Genomic DNA, 15350 nt, shown 5'->3' on the forward strand with positions numbered 1-15350 from the left:
AATGGTTGCCAGCCAATCGCAGGGCACATGGAGACAAACAGCCGCACTCACAATCACACCAAGGGGCAATTTAGAGTGTCCAATTAATATTGCATGTTTTTGGGATGTGGGAGGAAAACGGAGTGCTTGGAGAAAACCCAAGCAAGCATGGGGAGAACATGCAAACTCCACACAGTCGGGTCCAGGATTGAACCCGGGACCCCAGAACTGTGAGGCGAACGCTTTCGAGCCGAGTCACTGTGCCGCCCAGATAGAAATATTTTTTATTAAAAATTGCTTCTTGCATTACAGAGATATCAAGAAAATGTACTTTGCTGATGTGGAATTCAAAATAGTTACTATACAACAACAACACTCATCTCAGGTGCTTACAGTTGAGAACAAGCCTGAACGACAGAATGAGGCAAATTTTCTGCTGCAAGTATGATAATAAAAAATATTTTACTTACCGATATGTCCTCATGCCAAGAAGACGGAGAACAGTTGAGGGGGATACAAGCAGGAAATAAGACATTTTAATGTCAAATCAACCAATTTCTGATGAAACTCTTGCTAACCTGACAAAAACAAGATTAAATGGAATTCTTTTAGAGGTTCCAGGATGCGTTGGGATGCTTTTGCAGACAGAGTGCTGGTTTCAAGTTGAAAAAGACTCCGCAGGGTTTGCAAAGTCTGACACATGCATGCACGTTTAAACAGCACATGAGCTAATGAAGCTACACGGAGAGAGCTCGACATCTTGAATTGAAAACAGAAAAGACAATTCCATTATGACTTCGCTGATTAATGTGTTGCTCAGAGCAACACCCCCCCCCCTTTTTTTTTTTGTAAATTAGCTCCAAAAGTAAAGAAAAAAAAGGGCCCTGCAAGAGTCCATCGTTATGAGTAAATGACAGTACATGTTCAATTATAATGTTGACAGTGGGTAATTATTTTTTTATGACAATGAAATTACAATGTATGTTCATGTTGCCTCGCCCAGTTTGAATTGAAAGTCAAAGGACAGACAAGTTGATGTGGTCTTGATTACGCTTACCATATAACCGAAGCTCTACTTCAGTGGAAATCAAATTCTTTAATGTAGAAAGGACTGCATCTGGACCTCATCAGCCACGGTCTTATTAATGGTTCCTTATAAACAGCTTTAGTTCCGAGCAATCCAACTGAAAAGAAACAAATCTGCCAGTCGACTTATTATATTTGACCATCCTTCCTTGTAAAAGCGCTCCAAATCTGTCATATTGCAAGGACATCTCTTGTGTAACGCCGTCTCCAGTTCAGAGCACACAATTTCACTTTGATTAGGTTTGCACATTCTGACTGGTCCATTCCAAGAAGAAATTTTATCCAAGTGACAAAAACATTCTTTTGATACAGGTTTTTTGATTTCACTTTCTTTTATATCCTTTTTTTTTTTAAATGGGGGAATTTAAAAATGTTCACAAATCCCTCTTATCTTGACTATCTTTTTAAATTGCTGTACCAAAAACATAAAAACTCCTATTTCAAAGTATTCAGAATCCTTTCCATATTGTCTAACTTCCCATTTCCAGCTGAAGAAAACATGGTACTGCCAACACCATGCTTCACTGAAGGAATAGTGTTCTTTTGATGATGTGCGGTGTTGCGGTTTACAAACCTTATGGAATTGTTGCCAAAATCATAAAAATTGGTTTCAAGACACACAGACATTTTCCCATCCAGATATGTTTTTGGAGCTTTGCTAAGATCCAATGAAACAAAGGTTGAACTTGTTGGCTAAAATATCAAAAACTGTACGTATGATACAAACACCACCGCACATCACTCAAATAATACCATACCGACCCAAAGTTCTAGACAGCACCCAAATGGTTGTTTGGCTTGGACACCTCTAGGTGAAACTATTTTGGGTATGATTTTGCACCTATAAGATACTATTTAGCACCATTCTTAGAAGTTGTGGGTACTAAATTGGAAAAGTTTCCTTGGCTTTTTCACATACGCAAAGTATTTAGCACCCATTCAGGTGCAAAATAGAAAAGGTGGGAGTAAGTCACCTATGCATAAATTGCAAGTAAGTCTCAAGTCGTAACCAAGTTTTAAGCGTAAGTACCAGGTTACCATGGAGGTACAGCAAAGTGGTGGTGGTGGCAGCTCTGGGCTGTTTTTCTTCAGCTAGAACTGGAACCTCAGACAAGGATGAAGGACATAAGAGCTCAAAATAGCAGTCAGAAAGTCACAAAACTTTGAGGTTTCTGACAAAAAGCAACCCCCATCAATTCTGACCTCCGCCCCCTAAAAAAGGGGGATAAGACTACAAAACATTGATTTGGAGTTAGTCAGAGGCAATTGTTTTGTGTTTAGGTGTACTTATGAATTTGAATGTAACGTAACATTTAAACAAAGGCATGTTTTTTTAATCCACTTTAGGTCACATTGAATGTGCAAACAAACTTGTAAATATTTACAGCATTATGGACTCTTCTGAAAAGCATAGCTTTGAAAGGTGTGTTTGAAGGGGAAACCCACTGGTTTGCATTAACAATGTATCCAATAGGTCATGTAATATGTACTCTATCTTGACAATGTGATGTTAAATCATCTCTCATTTAATAGTGTTTTGAGAAGATTTTGAATCGACAATTACGAATTTTCACAGGCGCTGCCATTTTCCCGAGTCACATGACCTACGTTGGCATATGTGACGTGTTACGTGCCGTTCCAAACGCTCGATTAAATGGGACACCATTTATGCCCAGCGCTGATTTCTGAGATTTGTCCTCATCTGATGAAGAAATAGCAGTATCGGTTGATCGGGAAGACGGAGGAATACTTCCATACAGATTTGAATCCGTGGTTGTAGATAATGCTGCCGAGTGGCGAGCTCCTGGCCGAGGAGCGAGCTCACGGCTCGGCGGAGAGAGCTCCCCAGCTCCGCCGCTCTGCATGGAAGCATTCCTCCGTCTACCCAATCAACTGATACTGCTATTTCTTCATCAGATGAGGATAAATCCGAGAAATCAGCGCTGGGCATAATGATGTCTCATGTAATCGACCGTTTGGAACGGCACGTAACAAGTCACATCCGCCAACGTAGGTCATGTGACTCGCAAAAATGGCAGTGCCCCTGAAAATTCGTAATTGTCGATAAAAATCTTCTCAAAACACTATTAAATGAGAAAGAATTTAACACCCCATTGTCAAGACAGAGTACTACAATTACAAACTACTATTACATGACCTATTGGATACATTGTTAATGCAAACCACTGGACCACTGGATTTCCCCTTTAAAGTAGAAAAATAGGGTCTTCTAAGGCGAGGGTGCGTGTCAAGTTTGCAGTGCGTGTGAAAGTCTGGGATTTGCCCTTTTTATTTTGGATTTCAGCAGTTCGCATTCACGTGATGCTATTTTAGCAGCTGCTTTGTACGGTGGCGATTCAACTGGTCCCAATAAGGAACATGTTCACTAAGATTATTAATCTGTGACAACAATTACCAGCCATCTGGTGTTTGTTTTTTTAAAAATGAGTCAATCATTGAGAAAGCCAATGAATTATGTAGTAAAAATGATTCTTTAATATGGAACAAAATCAGAGCTCAGCTCCATGGCTCCATCCGTGACAGGAGGAAAACAACGACCACCAATAAGATCACAGTCCGCTCGGCCAAAAAACAGGAGAGGCTGAAGAAAAAAAACATGGAACGCAAAACCAAAGTGCTACTAGGTGTGACCTTCAGACGCCCTCACTTTGACATCCTGATTCATGACGGGACATACCAAATAACCACTCTGCTACCTCACTGGGCTCTTCCACCGCCAAGCCTTCCTCAAGCCAGCGGGCGACCCCCGGGTGAGGTCAGCATGGCGGCGGATACAAAGCAGCAGCGTGGTGGAACCGGGACGCAAATAAGCGTCGACGTATTGGTCTAATCATCAAGCTTGTGCTGAATTGGGCTGATGTTTTCCTGCGTGGAACGTAAGCGCGAGGAGGCCGAGGACGTCTGTGGAGGTCGCCCAGTAAGAACCCGATGCTACGAGAACACAGAGACGTCAACAGAAGCACAACGCACATATATACACGGCAACCAAGCAACACATCAGAGCACTTAGTTACAAGTTTAGAGTGTGCAAGAGGGATGGAATCGGTGGAGGGGGGAGGGGGGGGGCAATGGTCCACAACAAAAGCTCATTATTAGCAAGTGGGTTCCATCTTTAAGGCTTTCTCAGTCTCTTGCAACAAAGCATCCAAAATGGCTGCTTTTGACTTGAAGTTTGCCGCGCTGACAGTTGCCCTCCGACCTTACAACACCTCCATCGCGGGTCAAAGAAAAGGACGACCACTTAGAAGAATGTACGTTCAGCAGAAGTGACTTTCAGTTTTTTCCCGTCAGGTGTCATCACACAAAGTCACTCGCGTGATTTGTACGGCCGTTTTTTATGGCGGATGCGACCATCTGCGTGAAAGGCAAGAGCGTGTACTGCTACACTAACAGCCTGTTCGTTGTAATAGTATTATCATAGTTGATTAACCACGTTGTTTGAATATCCTTGCAACTGGCTGACAACCAGTTTCGGCCATGGTCCAAGTTTTGCTTGAAGTCATCTGGGATAGGCTCAGCGCCCCTGAATGGGACAAGGGGTATTTTATTTCTTGTTATTCAATTTATTATTCCCACAAATAAATGTACAAAATATTTAATGAGATAAAGAGCAAATTCCATGGAATGATTCAAGAATGGATGTGGCCCCGGCGTTGCCCTTTGGAATATGAACGCATATTTTCAGATATTGTTCACTGAAGATGGTGACAGATTTTAACGGGAAATGTTAGGCTTGAAATGGTGAAAATAAAGATGGAACAGCTTTGGGAAGCAAAAGCAACAAAATTGCAGTCTTGAATATTTTGCTTGACATTTGGAATCAAAGCAGAAGGTCACTTATTTATGGGGTAGGACTTGACAATAATGGATAAATGAATATATCATTAAGGACATTAAACGAGTTATTGTTGAGACATTTTGAAACCAAATTCAAATGTTGGCCCGTTATTTATGTAATGTGTTGCAACACATTAGAACAATCGATTTGGTTTAAACTCTTACACTGAGGTCACCGGTTTTCACTTTTGACGGGAAGTTTTATTTTAGATGCTTTTATTTTTTATCACCTATGTTCTTGTAGATTTTAGCACACCATAGCTAAAGAATACATTGATAAACAGGACTGACTGTTTAGCTGTGATTCGTGGATGTTGTGCATTATTGGTTCTGTGCGTGATTCTGCCTCATGAGCTTTATGTGGACCCGGGGAGGACTGCAAGGCTCTACATTTTTTTTTTTTTTGTTCTTGATTATGCCTGTCTGGTCGACACAGAATAAGAGACGCTAACGGGCAGAAAATCCCAGATAGACGAGGGTGCATGGATTACTGTTAAATTAGACTCCGGAGGTGTCTGCATTACCGTCTGAATGGGAGAGTAAACGAACGATCGAGTGGAGGAAGTGGAAATCTATACTTAGTGGAGGATTAAAATGAAGCTTTGTAATGAAGGAGTTGCGTGGTCATGGGGGGCATCTGCCAGCTTCAGCCAACACAGTCATCCTGCACCCCAACACACACCGGGTCACATCAGAGGGTTGGGGTGGTGGGTGGGGTGTCTTTGCACACAGAGCACGAGCACGCACTAAACACACACGCATACACATAAATGCACTGGGTCCCATTCTGCGTTCCACTGCACTCTCCTGGCTGCCAGAACCTCGCTGTGTCTTATCAAGAAAAGAAAAAAATATTTATATATCTGCAACAGAATAACCAACTGACAAACCAAAAAAAAAAAAAAAAAAAAAAAAGACAAAATTAAGAACAACACACTTTTGGTGCCACTGGCAAGAATAAAAAAATAAAGCACAACCAAAACTTAGGATACCGTATAAAAAGCGCCGGCGGCATCAAGTTACTGAGAGAATTTCAGTAACTGGCTTTTGAACAGCTCTACACTTATTTTAGTCTACCAAGTACTGTATATACGAGGAACCTTACCAGGCAGCTAAAATCTATACAGTACTCTCTTGTTCGTATATTTATAGATGTTTATACACTTTACAAAGTTGGCAGAAATGCAGAAAGAAATAAAGAAGCAAATACATGGAATTACATTGTACACATCACAATTGTGTGTATTTGAAGTTTGAGCGCTCTTTGCTGAGGAGGCCAGTTCAGAGAGGAAGGCCAAGAAACAGGAGTGTCAGCCGCAACATCCCAAAACCGCTCCAGAGTTTGTCTTTTGTGCAGCCCCCCCGCTAATCCCAATTGCTCAAATTACTTAGTACCAGCAGAAAGAGCAAAGGACTCCTAAGGCGTTGAAGGATCAGGAGTAAAAGATTATTTTTAAAGCATCGATGAACAAGTGTCTTCAGTTGCACCCTGGGGGGCCGGGATGGCATTACAAATGGAGGCAGGAGTGCCTCTACTGTCTTTCCTGCAGGCTGCGGGAAGTCACGGCGGGGCCAGTTTGAAATATGAAACGCGAGGCCGGCCCTGCACGGATATACTTTGGACGTCCAGACAGAGGGAAATAACTTGAGCCAGATTGCGCATTTGGTGTTTGAAATTCGGCAGGCAGCTTTGCGGAGAAAGGCCCCGGGAATATTTCGGACACGGCGGAACACTAAAAAGGTCAAACAGAATCAGTTCTGCTCCAAATTACACAAAACAAAATGAAAGTTGCCGTATAAAAGAGGGAGAAGGTGATTCCCATTTGGAATACCAGCTGATGGGAAGTATTTATACTTAAGTAGATTTTTCAGGTATCTGCACTTTACTTTTCTGATGACTGATCCAAGTTTTATTTCCTACATTTGAAAACATTCTAAATATTGCCCATTTATTGCCTTACTGAACTTATTGAAGTGACAGTAAAAAGTCATTTCTCCCTTTGTATGAAGTACATTTCAGTTTGTACTTTTTTTTTTTTACTTTAACCAAAGATGTTTACTTGTACGTTTACCTTTCTCTTTACACATTTGTTGTATTTGTTTGTCCTGTCTGGCTGTCTATCCATCTTTGTACTTGGACTTGGGTACAGGGTATGAGTACTTTTGCAAACTCTGGAATACTTGATCATTATTGTTATTGACACTATGTTACTGCTATATCACAATACTGTGCCTAATTTTCAGATTCCCTCTTTAACATCGTTTGTTTCCATCATGGCATCTCACACACAGAAAAGAGAAGACTGCCCTAATAAAATACAAAGACGGCTCTACCACCAATTAACCTTTCCGCAAAAAGTTTGGTTATACTTTACTTGAGGGGCATTTAAACGTTGAGACTCCACTGTATTTAAATGGTTGGTCTTTGCTTCTTATTCAAACCTCCGACTTGTGTGTACAGAATTCACAGTTACCTCCAATCCTGGAATATTTCTTGCTAAATTTCACCGCCGTGCATGCGCCTGTTGTGGCGACGATTGTGCTTAATGAGAGGAGCACGGGGATGTGAGTAATCTTCAGGGCCAGGCACGCTGCTGCTTCTGGCCTTCGCCCCCTCCCCCCATCCTCCCTTCGCCTCCAAATTCGGTTTGGCGTGATCCGCGTGAGAGTCGGGTCAATCCTGTCTAACACAATGGCATTACAGTAAATCCCAAAGCCCATAAGAAGACAGGGGGAAGAGAAGGCGTCGCCAAAAGCAGAGCGGCTGCCTTTTCATGCTTCTCAAAATACATATCTGAGCGTATTAGCGACTCGGGCAATGTGTACCGCATTCCGTTTCCAGAAAGGGTCAAGGTGGGTGTCAAGCTACGTGGCAGTGTTGCTGCAGTGGGGCCGGGATGCGTCAGGTAGCACTCCTTTCCCTTTTCCCTCCTCCAACTGCCAGACGCCCTCTGACAAAAACACAGCGGACATCAAAAAGCCCCTGTTCAAAAAGGGCGGTTAGAATCGGCATCGTCACCACTGTTAGCGTCGACGCGTTGTCATCGTCATTTCAAGTGACGAAGGAAAACTCGTCGTACAACAAAATGTTCATTTCCACCAAGGATATTTACATAAAGTTCTCAAAAACAGAAGGATCTTCTTAGCACGGTTGGAAAGAAATAAACCCAACACAAGAACACCAAAGCACACACATACGAACCGACAATCAAATGTGAAGAAAAAGAAAAAAAAATGTAGAATTTCTCATTACTGTTACAATTCAAACAACACTTACTTGAACCCTGATTGGGAGAAGTCAGACTGGTTTTGACAAATGCTTCAAAAAAGGTCAAAAGGTGAGTTTGGGGTGGAGACTGCATCTGCCTGCGACAAGGTCCGACTCACAAAAATGACAAGAGACCCCAAACCATGACAACCAGGCATTACACCGATTTGGGAGAATACAGTACAGTATCTGCTGTGATGTACACCCCCCCCCCCCCCAGCGAAGCCGCAGTAGCCTGATTTTTAGCTTCGATATTGCACGACTACAGCAGAGCAGGCACCTTACCAAAGAAGTGAGTCACCAGCGCAAAATTCATCAGGGGAAAACTTGCGTGATTACAACAACACAATAAGGCTGTTGTTTGTCAAGGACAAACAATATTATCATCCCCACGGGCACAACTTAGTCGTTTCATTGATTCGAGGTGAGCAAGTAAAAGTTACATGCTATATTTCTGTATTGTGTTGAACTTTTGATATTTAATGTTAAAGACAGATTGACAGACAAAACGACTGTCCTAAAGACCCATTCAAGTCAAGTTTTTTTTCGTTTTTTTTTAAATTGTGAATGCAATAAATATATTTGAAGGTAAGTTCTGAAAATGTCAGCAAACACTGAGAACGACTTAGTTTTCAATTTTTTCAGAAATGGGATTTTTCACCATGTCAGTTGTGTGGATATTTTTGGGCGGGGATAAAATGGAGGGGGGGGGGGGCACACCGATGCAACCAGGCAACACCATGACTCGCCCCTTTCCTCATCTTCCCATCCCCACAATATAATTACCAAGTGCCCTTATTGCACGCAGAGGCCATTCGGTGTAATTAATACTTTCTTAAGCATAATAACCTGACCCAGTTTTACCACTACAACGTGGTAAACCATCAACTCAACAACCCAAACATTTCCTGGAACGTCATGCATTTTGTGGTATTTGGGCGATTCTGCCGCGGAGCTGCTAGCATAGCAGCGACCTTCGGACCGTCAGCCTCACAGCTGCCGACCGATCACGTTTTTCCCAGTTTGTTAACAATCTCTGTGTTTTTTTTTTTTTCCATCTCCCAGTTTAGAGGCATGAGAAGTGGTGGTTACATAAAACTCTGATTTAAAAAAAAAAAAAAAAGTGCTTCTGTCTTGTTTAATGTAGCCTTCATTCCGAAGATGCTGGTGTTAGGGCTGCCGGCAAGGAGAGGATGTTTGTTATGCAACTTTTTGAATAATCATAGAAAGCACATTTAAATGTTTATCCACTTCGCAACCTTGCGGATGACTATTCATGTGTTTTACAAGAGATGTAATCAGGGAAAACACGATATCAGGTCGTTATCACAAACCGTCTTTGCCCAAGGGATATTTTAGTTCAAACAAAGGTTATAAAGTGATATAAAAATTTGCATTGAGGAAAACAAAAGCATTTGGTGGTGCGCTGACATTTTCAAACGTGCCACCCAGCAACCGGACTGCCTCCATTTTTACCAGCACCGGCAGCAAAAACACAGGCCTGCTGCTGCTAAGAATAACGCCACCTCTCTGTCAGTTTACTGAGTCAAGTGCAGTGATTTCTCCCCTCCTCGAACGCCACGCAATCACGGGAGAATGAAATCCTAAAAATAAAGTATGACACAGAGTACAGTGTTTTTCATGACACTAAAAGACACTTTACAACTGCACAAATAGCTGCGGTAGTTCATCTCCTGCACGTTCACGTTAGGAAACTGACTGTGTTGTGATTATTTTCACAGTTGTAATCCATTGCAGCACTTTTAAGGTACCTAATGAGGGCACATGTTATCTTTTTCCTAGCACGTAGCTTCATCAAGCTGTGTGTTCCGTTATGTCTTCAGAAAGTACACACGAATGGGCCAAAGTGGCTTAGAGGCACACCCCGGCTCTAATCTTGTGCAGGTAAGGCTAAAATGGAGCTTTATCTGATGACAATTACATTATGACGGAGTCACTGAGGGCGTAGTGGTACACGCGCCTGACTTCGGTGCGGCCATTTTGGGATCGATTCCCGCTCAGTGATGCGGCTTGCGACTAATTGGCGACCAGTTCATGGTGTAGTTTGCCTTTCGCCCGACGTTACCTGGTATAGGCTCCAGCACTCCTCCAGCCCTTGTGAGGATAAGTGGCTTGGAAAACAGAATTCGTTTGTCAATTGTACGTTTTGTTGCTAGAGCGCTGACATTCCAGCACTACTGCTACACACTCAAGTGCAAACCGGTCACAGTTTTACCTTGCGTCTTTACAACATCTTGTGTTGGCCGGTGATAAAAGTCTTTACGTCCTAAACAGAAAATACACTTTTGGGCCATTTTCAGGAGCCACTTAGAAATTTGTACCAGCAAGTAGTGTATGGTGGTGCCTCACATGGGAGCGTGCCAACTCTGGACCACCGTTAATGTCGGTTACTGGTTATTGCGGAGTAAAAACATAAAATGAGAGCCAAGCCACCATAAAGTCATTGGTTGGGACATAATGTGACTGCCAACTGGCCGTCCAACTATGTCTTGGAAACTCCATTCATCCATCCATTTTCTTAGCCGTTTATCCTCACAAGGGTCGCAGGGAGTGCTGGAGCCTATCCCAGCTGTCAACAGGTATGAGGTGGGGTACACACTGAACTGGGTGCCAGCAAATTGCAGGGAACATCGAGACAAATAGCCGCACTCACAATCACACCTATAGGCAATTAGAGTGTCCAATCAATTAATGTTGCATGTTTTTGGGATGTGGGTGGAAACCGGAGTGCCCGGAAGAAACGCACATAGGCACGGGGAGAACATGCAAACTCCACACAGGCAGGTCCGGGATTGAACCACCACCATGCTGCCCACTTGGAAGCTCAAATTCTTATATATAGAGGAGCCGCGACTTATGCTGGATGCCCAGGAGTGTCATGGAGTGCCACACCCCCAAAAGTCAGGAGAAAAAGGCAAGGTTTTACCTCCACAATTGAATAGTTCTCAGTCTTCGCACATTGTCTGCAATTATCTTCAAACAAGTGTAACAATTTAGAAGAAAACAACCAAATCTGTAATTCACTTAACAGGGTCTTTAACTGTCTTTAAACGACAAATACTGTAATTTCCGGCCTACAAGCCACAACGTATTTTTTCACACAATTTCAACCCTGTGGTTTATGTGGTGATGCACTTAATTTGTGCAGTTTTTCTAACAGCCGCTAGGGGCACTCGAGCAGAAAAGGTAAGAGTGAGACCGAATATATGTGCCGAGGAAGTGACTTTTACCGGTGCAGCCCTGTTAGCGCTGCGCAAGTGGGTTACTGCCGTGTCTCAGTTATTTTTACCAGTATGTTTTTTTTAACCGGCCCTGTTAGCGTGGCAGCGCTGCCGTTAGTGTTAGCGGTAGCGCGGCGGCGTTTGTGCGGCAGCGCTAGCATTAGCATTAGCACAGCGGTGCTAGCGTTAAACTCTGTGTATCATCTTTCTTTGTAAATATCTCGTGTTTCAATGTTAGTTTCATAGTAGGCACTTGCGGCTTTTACACTGCTGCGGCCTATGTATGTACCAAATGGTATTTCCTTTACAAATGTACTGGGCGAGGCTTATAACCAGGTGTGCTTTGTAGGCCGGGAATTACGGTACATGTGAAAATGTACCAATTCAACATGAAAAAAACCCAAAAAGAAATCTCAAGTAGTGCACCAGATTACGCTTCAAAAGACACTACTGTAAAAACACTTCCAAGCAAGTATCTTGAAATGACCGCAAGTATCCATGCCGTCCAAGGATGTCTGTTTTATTTACTGGAAGGGAATATGAGTTGAGTGCGGCTGACAAAACAGGCAGCCACTGAAACGCTGTGCTGGTCTCCAGCACCCGGGGAAAAGATTATCTGCTTCTCCAGTATCGCGCAGTCACAGATCAGTCCATCTTCAAAAATCACACCCACGGAGTGTGAAATAGTGCCGTGGGGAGGGAAAAAAAAAAATTTTCCCCCTCACCAGCAAAGCCAGAACCCACTCCAGCCCGACTTATTACAGCATCACTAACATACAGGAACTGTCAGTCTCTGAGATGGATCTCTGATCATGCTTTACACTGTGTGTCATAACATTACTGGTTCGGCAAGCTCGCATTTTCTCACCACAGCAGCCTGCCAACCGGAAACATCCACCCCGGTGAATAATCTCACACACAAAAAACAGAGACACAAAACAGGAGGATGAGAGCCCTTCATCCATCCTCTTTGTCCTCTTCTTCATCTCAACAACCTCAAGTCACAGCGCAGAGGCGGCCTCTCCCCCAATCTCCCCTTCAACACGCTCCTCCCTTCATTTTCACCAGTACTATCGTCATCAAAACCATCCTCAACCTCAAGGTTATTATTATTGTGATTAATATTATTACATTTTGAAAAAGTGCAGATAGAACTTCCCCGCACCCTCGTTCAGAAGGCAGGGCAGTAAAGGAGGATGGGGAAGCAATGGCAGTAAGAAGAGAGAAAGAGAAAAGAGAAGACTTCTGCTGCGACGACAGTTGTGTTGCTCAAACACACGCACACACACTTAAACACGCTTACAGCAGCAGGCATACGTTAATACAGACGCGCCACAGAGGCAAACACTTTGGGAAGATGGAGCGGTTCTCTGAGCTCTTCAGCACAAAAGGGCAAAACGAGAGCACAGGGCAGCACGAAGAATTCCTATTCTCGATACATAAATCGAAGTGTGCGCGCACGTTTGAAGGCATGCACACAAATCAGCACAAATGTTGCGTTGCCTTCGGTGCAAGAAGATTTGAAGTTGGTTCCCTCTTTCGCTGTGAAAAATGACATCATCGTAGCATCTCAGAGTCCCCCCACCCCGTGTCTTCTTTTTTCTCTCTCTGTGTCATTGTCTGGAAAAATCAAGAGTGATCCGGCTCATGAGTCTATCGTGTCCCCGCTTTCCCAGCGTCGGAAAGTTCAGTACATATACAGTATATCTTTTAACCTCTAATTTTGTTTAGAGCTACAGCACAGCAACCACAGCACACAGACGACGAGGGTAGGGTGGTTGTTGTTTGGGGGGGGGGGTGGAAAGGAGGAGGGGGCCGCCGATATTGTGCCAGAGGATAAGAAAGAGGGAACAATAAAGAGGAAATGAGGGAATGGAAGAGAAAAGAGGAGAGAGACACGAGTATCAACAATACCATCTTGAGCTCAGCTGGTTTCATCACAAACCGAGTATTGATTGCTTTCGACGACTTAAACCAGACATGAGACCACACTTAAAGTTAGTAAAAGGAGGGAGCAACATCATGGAAGATACAGTACAAAATACAGACAAAAGAAGGAAAACAACAACTTAAGCTATGGATAATATACCCCATTTGAATGGGGGGAGGGGCCAATCTATAAACCTAATCTATTCATGTTCATGTACATAGAGTACATATTGGATAGTATTGTTACTGGAATTATCATACACTGTATTACGTATCGCTAAATATTCTCTGTGATCCCACGGGACTGGCACCTTCTGTGGGTCAGCGGCTGCAGTGCAGTTCGGGACCGAGTGGTCCGCATAACGAAAGAAAACATTGGTGCAAACAAAGTGCAGAAGAATGTGAGGGGGCAGTTGAAAACGGGAGACTGCCAAGTGGCCAGAAACAGAAATGGAGACAGGAGCGTATGAGAGGAGGAACACGAAGCACGAGAGAGTTTAAAGGTTTAAGAGAGCAGATGGCTAATTGTACCCGTGTTTCGCAGCCTGGCAGCAAGTCAGTCTTATGCATAAGGACGTGACTGGGAGGGGGGGTTGCGGGGAAAGGAGGGGCCATGGAGGAAGGTGGGCTGTGCCGTTAGGCCTTGAGAGCATGCCACTGGGCCACGTTGGTACGTGGCCGGGCGAGCATGTCTTTCCAGTGCTTCACCTCCGCTGGACCGCTCTTCCACGACAGGTAGATCTAAGAGAAAGGGAGGAAGAGGAGGGGTGAGCACCGTCAATAATGACAATCACAATGAACACTCTTAAAATGGATTTTTTGATAAGGCAGTTTTGTTTTGATTACAGCTCTTCCTTGAAAATTAGAGCGATGTTTCCCAAAGGCAAATATTTTGCATTGGAAAAAAAAAATCTCACGGCAAACTATCCAACGTAAATGTCAATTCAGCCCGAAATTAGCCTTTTCAGTGTGAAACTTTTGAGTTGAACAAAAAAAAAACAAGATTGAGTTGTATGAATGACAACTTTTGGAATTGTTCTTCCTGTCACGGTTTGCTGCTGGCATTGATAGATAACTAACGACATTAATTGTAGGGTTGCAATGATACTGTATCGAAACCAAAAATCTCAACACTTCACAACATGAAATGGCAAAACCACAACAAAGCCTCCATTCGACAGTTATGTAAACTGGTTTCAAATGTAATGTGATGATCATTTTCTTTAAAGTTAATTTAAAAAAAAAGAAGCCTGGACTGAAGATAAATGACTTCAGAAAGACTCCAACTGTGTGTCATGTGGCTACTTTTTCCCAGGGGAAGAAAACTGTGGTCACTGCTAATGCAAGGTTTTTTGTTTTTTTTTTAGTATGCCAAGCCAGCCAAAGGTGATAAAGAAACATGGCTATGACTAACACCCCTGATATTGTGGACCATCCAAGCTCATCTATGTCAGCACAGCAGTGCGGGAGCATTTTTGCTACCTCGTTGCGAGATAAAAATCATGCTGTCGACAAGATCAAGACTATTTGTCAGAAGTGTAAATGCCTCCCCAAGTCCCATCATACATATGAATGCACTTCCAGAAAGTCTGGCATAGAAAAACAGATAGACTATAAATTAATTCATTCATTCAATCCAACAGACCATCTGGATAGTACAAGCGTTCAAAAATAGTTCCTAGTTGTCACTTAGAATGCCGCTGACAAACTCTGTTAGTTCCAGAATTGGGTGCTGCCGTTTGCTGTGACGCAGTATGTGCGGAGAATGGGACTCATATTTTTGGCAAGTGTGCGGGGGTTCCAGTCTAATTGACGAGCTACTTAGAAGTACCAAGGGACTTTCTCCTATTAGCTGGGGACTGGAGCTAACTAATTATTTCTACCAGCAGCGATGAAGAACAGACAACTGTTGGGCGGCTGTTTACATAAAGATGAAGGAGAATATAGAGTGAACTCTATGCAATAATTCACTGCAGTAAACAGCTGTC

The 15350-nt window shown here is 43.1% G+C and overlaps 1 protein-coding gene across 4 annotated transcripts in view; it reads right to left on the bottom strand.

The window, feature by feature from the left end:
• Positions 1–1115: 1115 nt before the first annotated feature.
• LOC133502193 (synaptotagmin-7-like) overlaps positions 1116–15350 on the bottom strand; it is a 40513-nt gene continuing 26278 nt past the window's right edge. For 3 of the 4 annotated variants that reach the window (XM_061822708.1, XM_061822707.1, XM_061822706.1), the window contains one exon: positions 5816–14103. In XM_061822708.1, the coding sequence (XP_061678692.1) occupies positions 13999–14103 (105 nt within the window). In that variant the 3' untranslated portion in view covers positions 5816–13998. Of the gene's footprint in view, positions 1164–5815; positions 14104–15350 lie in introns of those variants that run through there. The other variant, XR_009795388.1, reaches the window with a different exon arrangement.

Source organism: Syngnathoides biaculeatus, chromosome 6, assembly GCF_019802595.1.
Source record: "Syngnathoides biaculeatus isolate LvHL_M chromosome 6, ASM1980259v1, whole genome shotgun sequence".
NCBI classification, from domain to species: domain Eukaryota; kingdom Metazoa; phylum Chordata; class Actinopteri; order Syngnathiformes; family Syngnathidae; genus Syngnathoides; species Syngnathoides biaculeatus.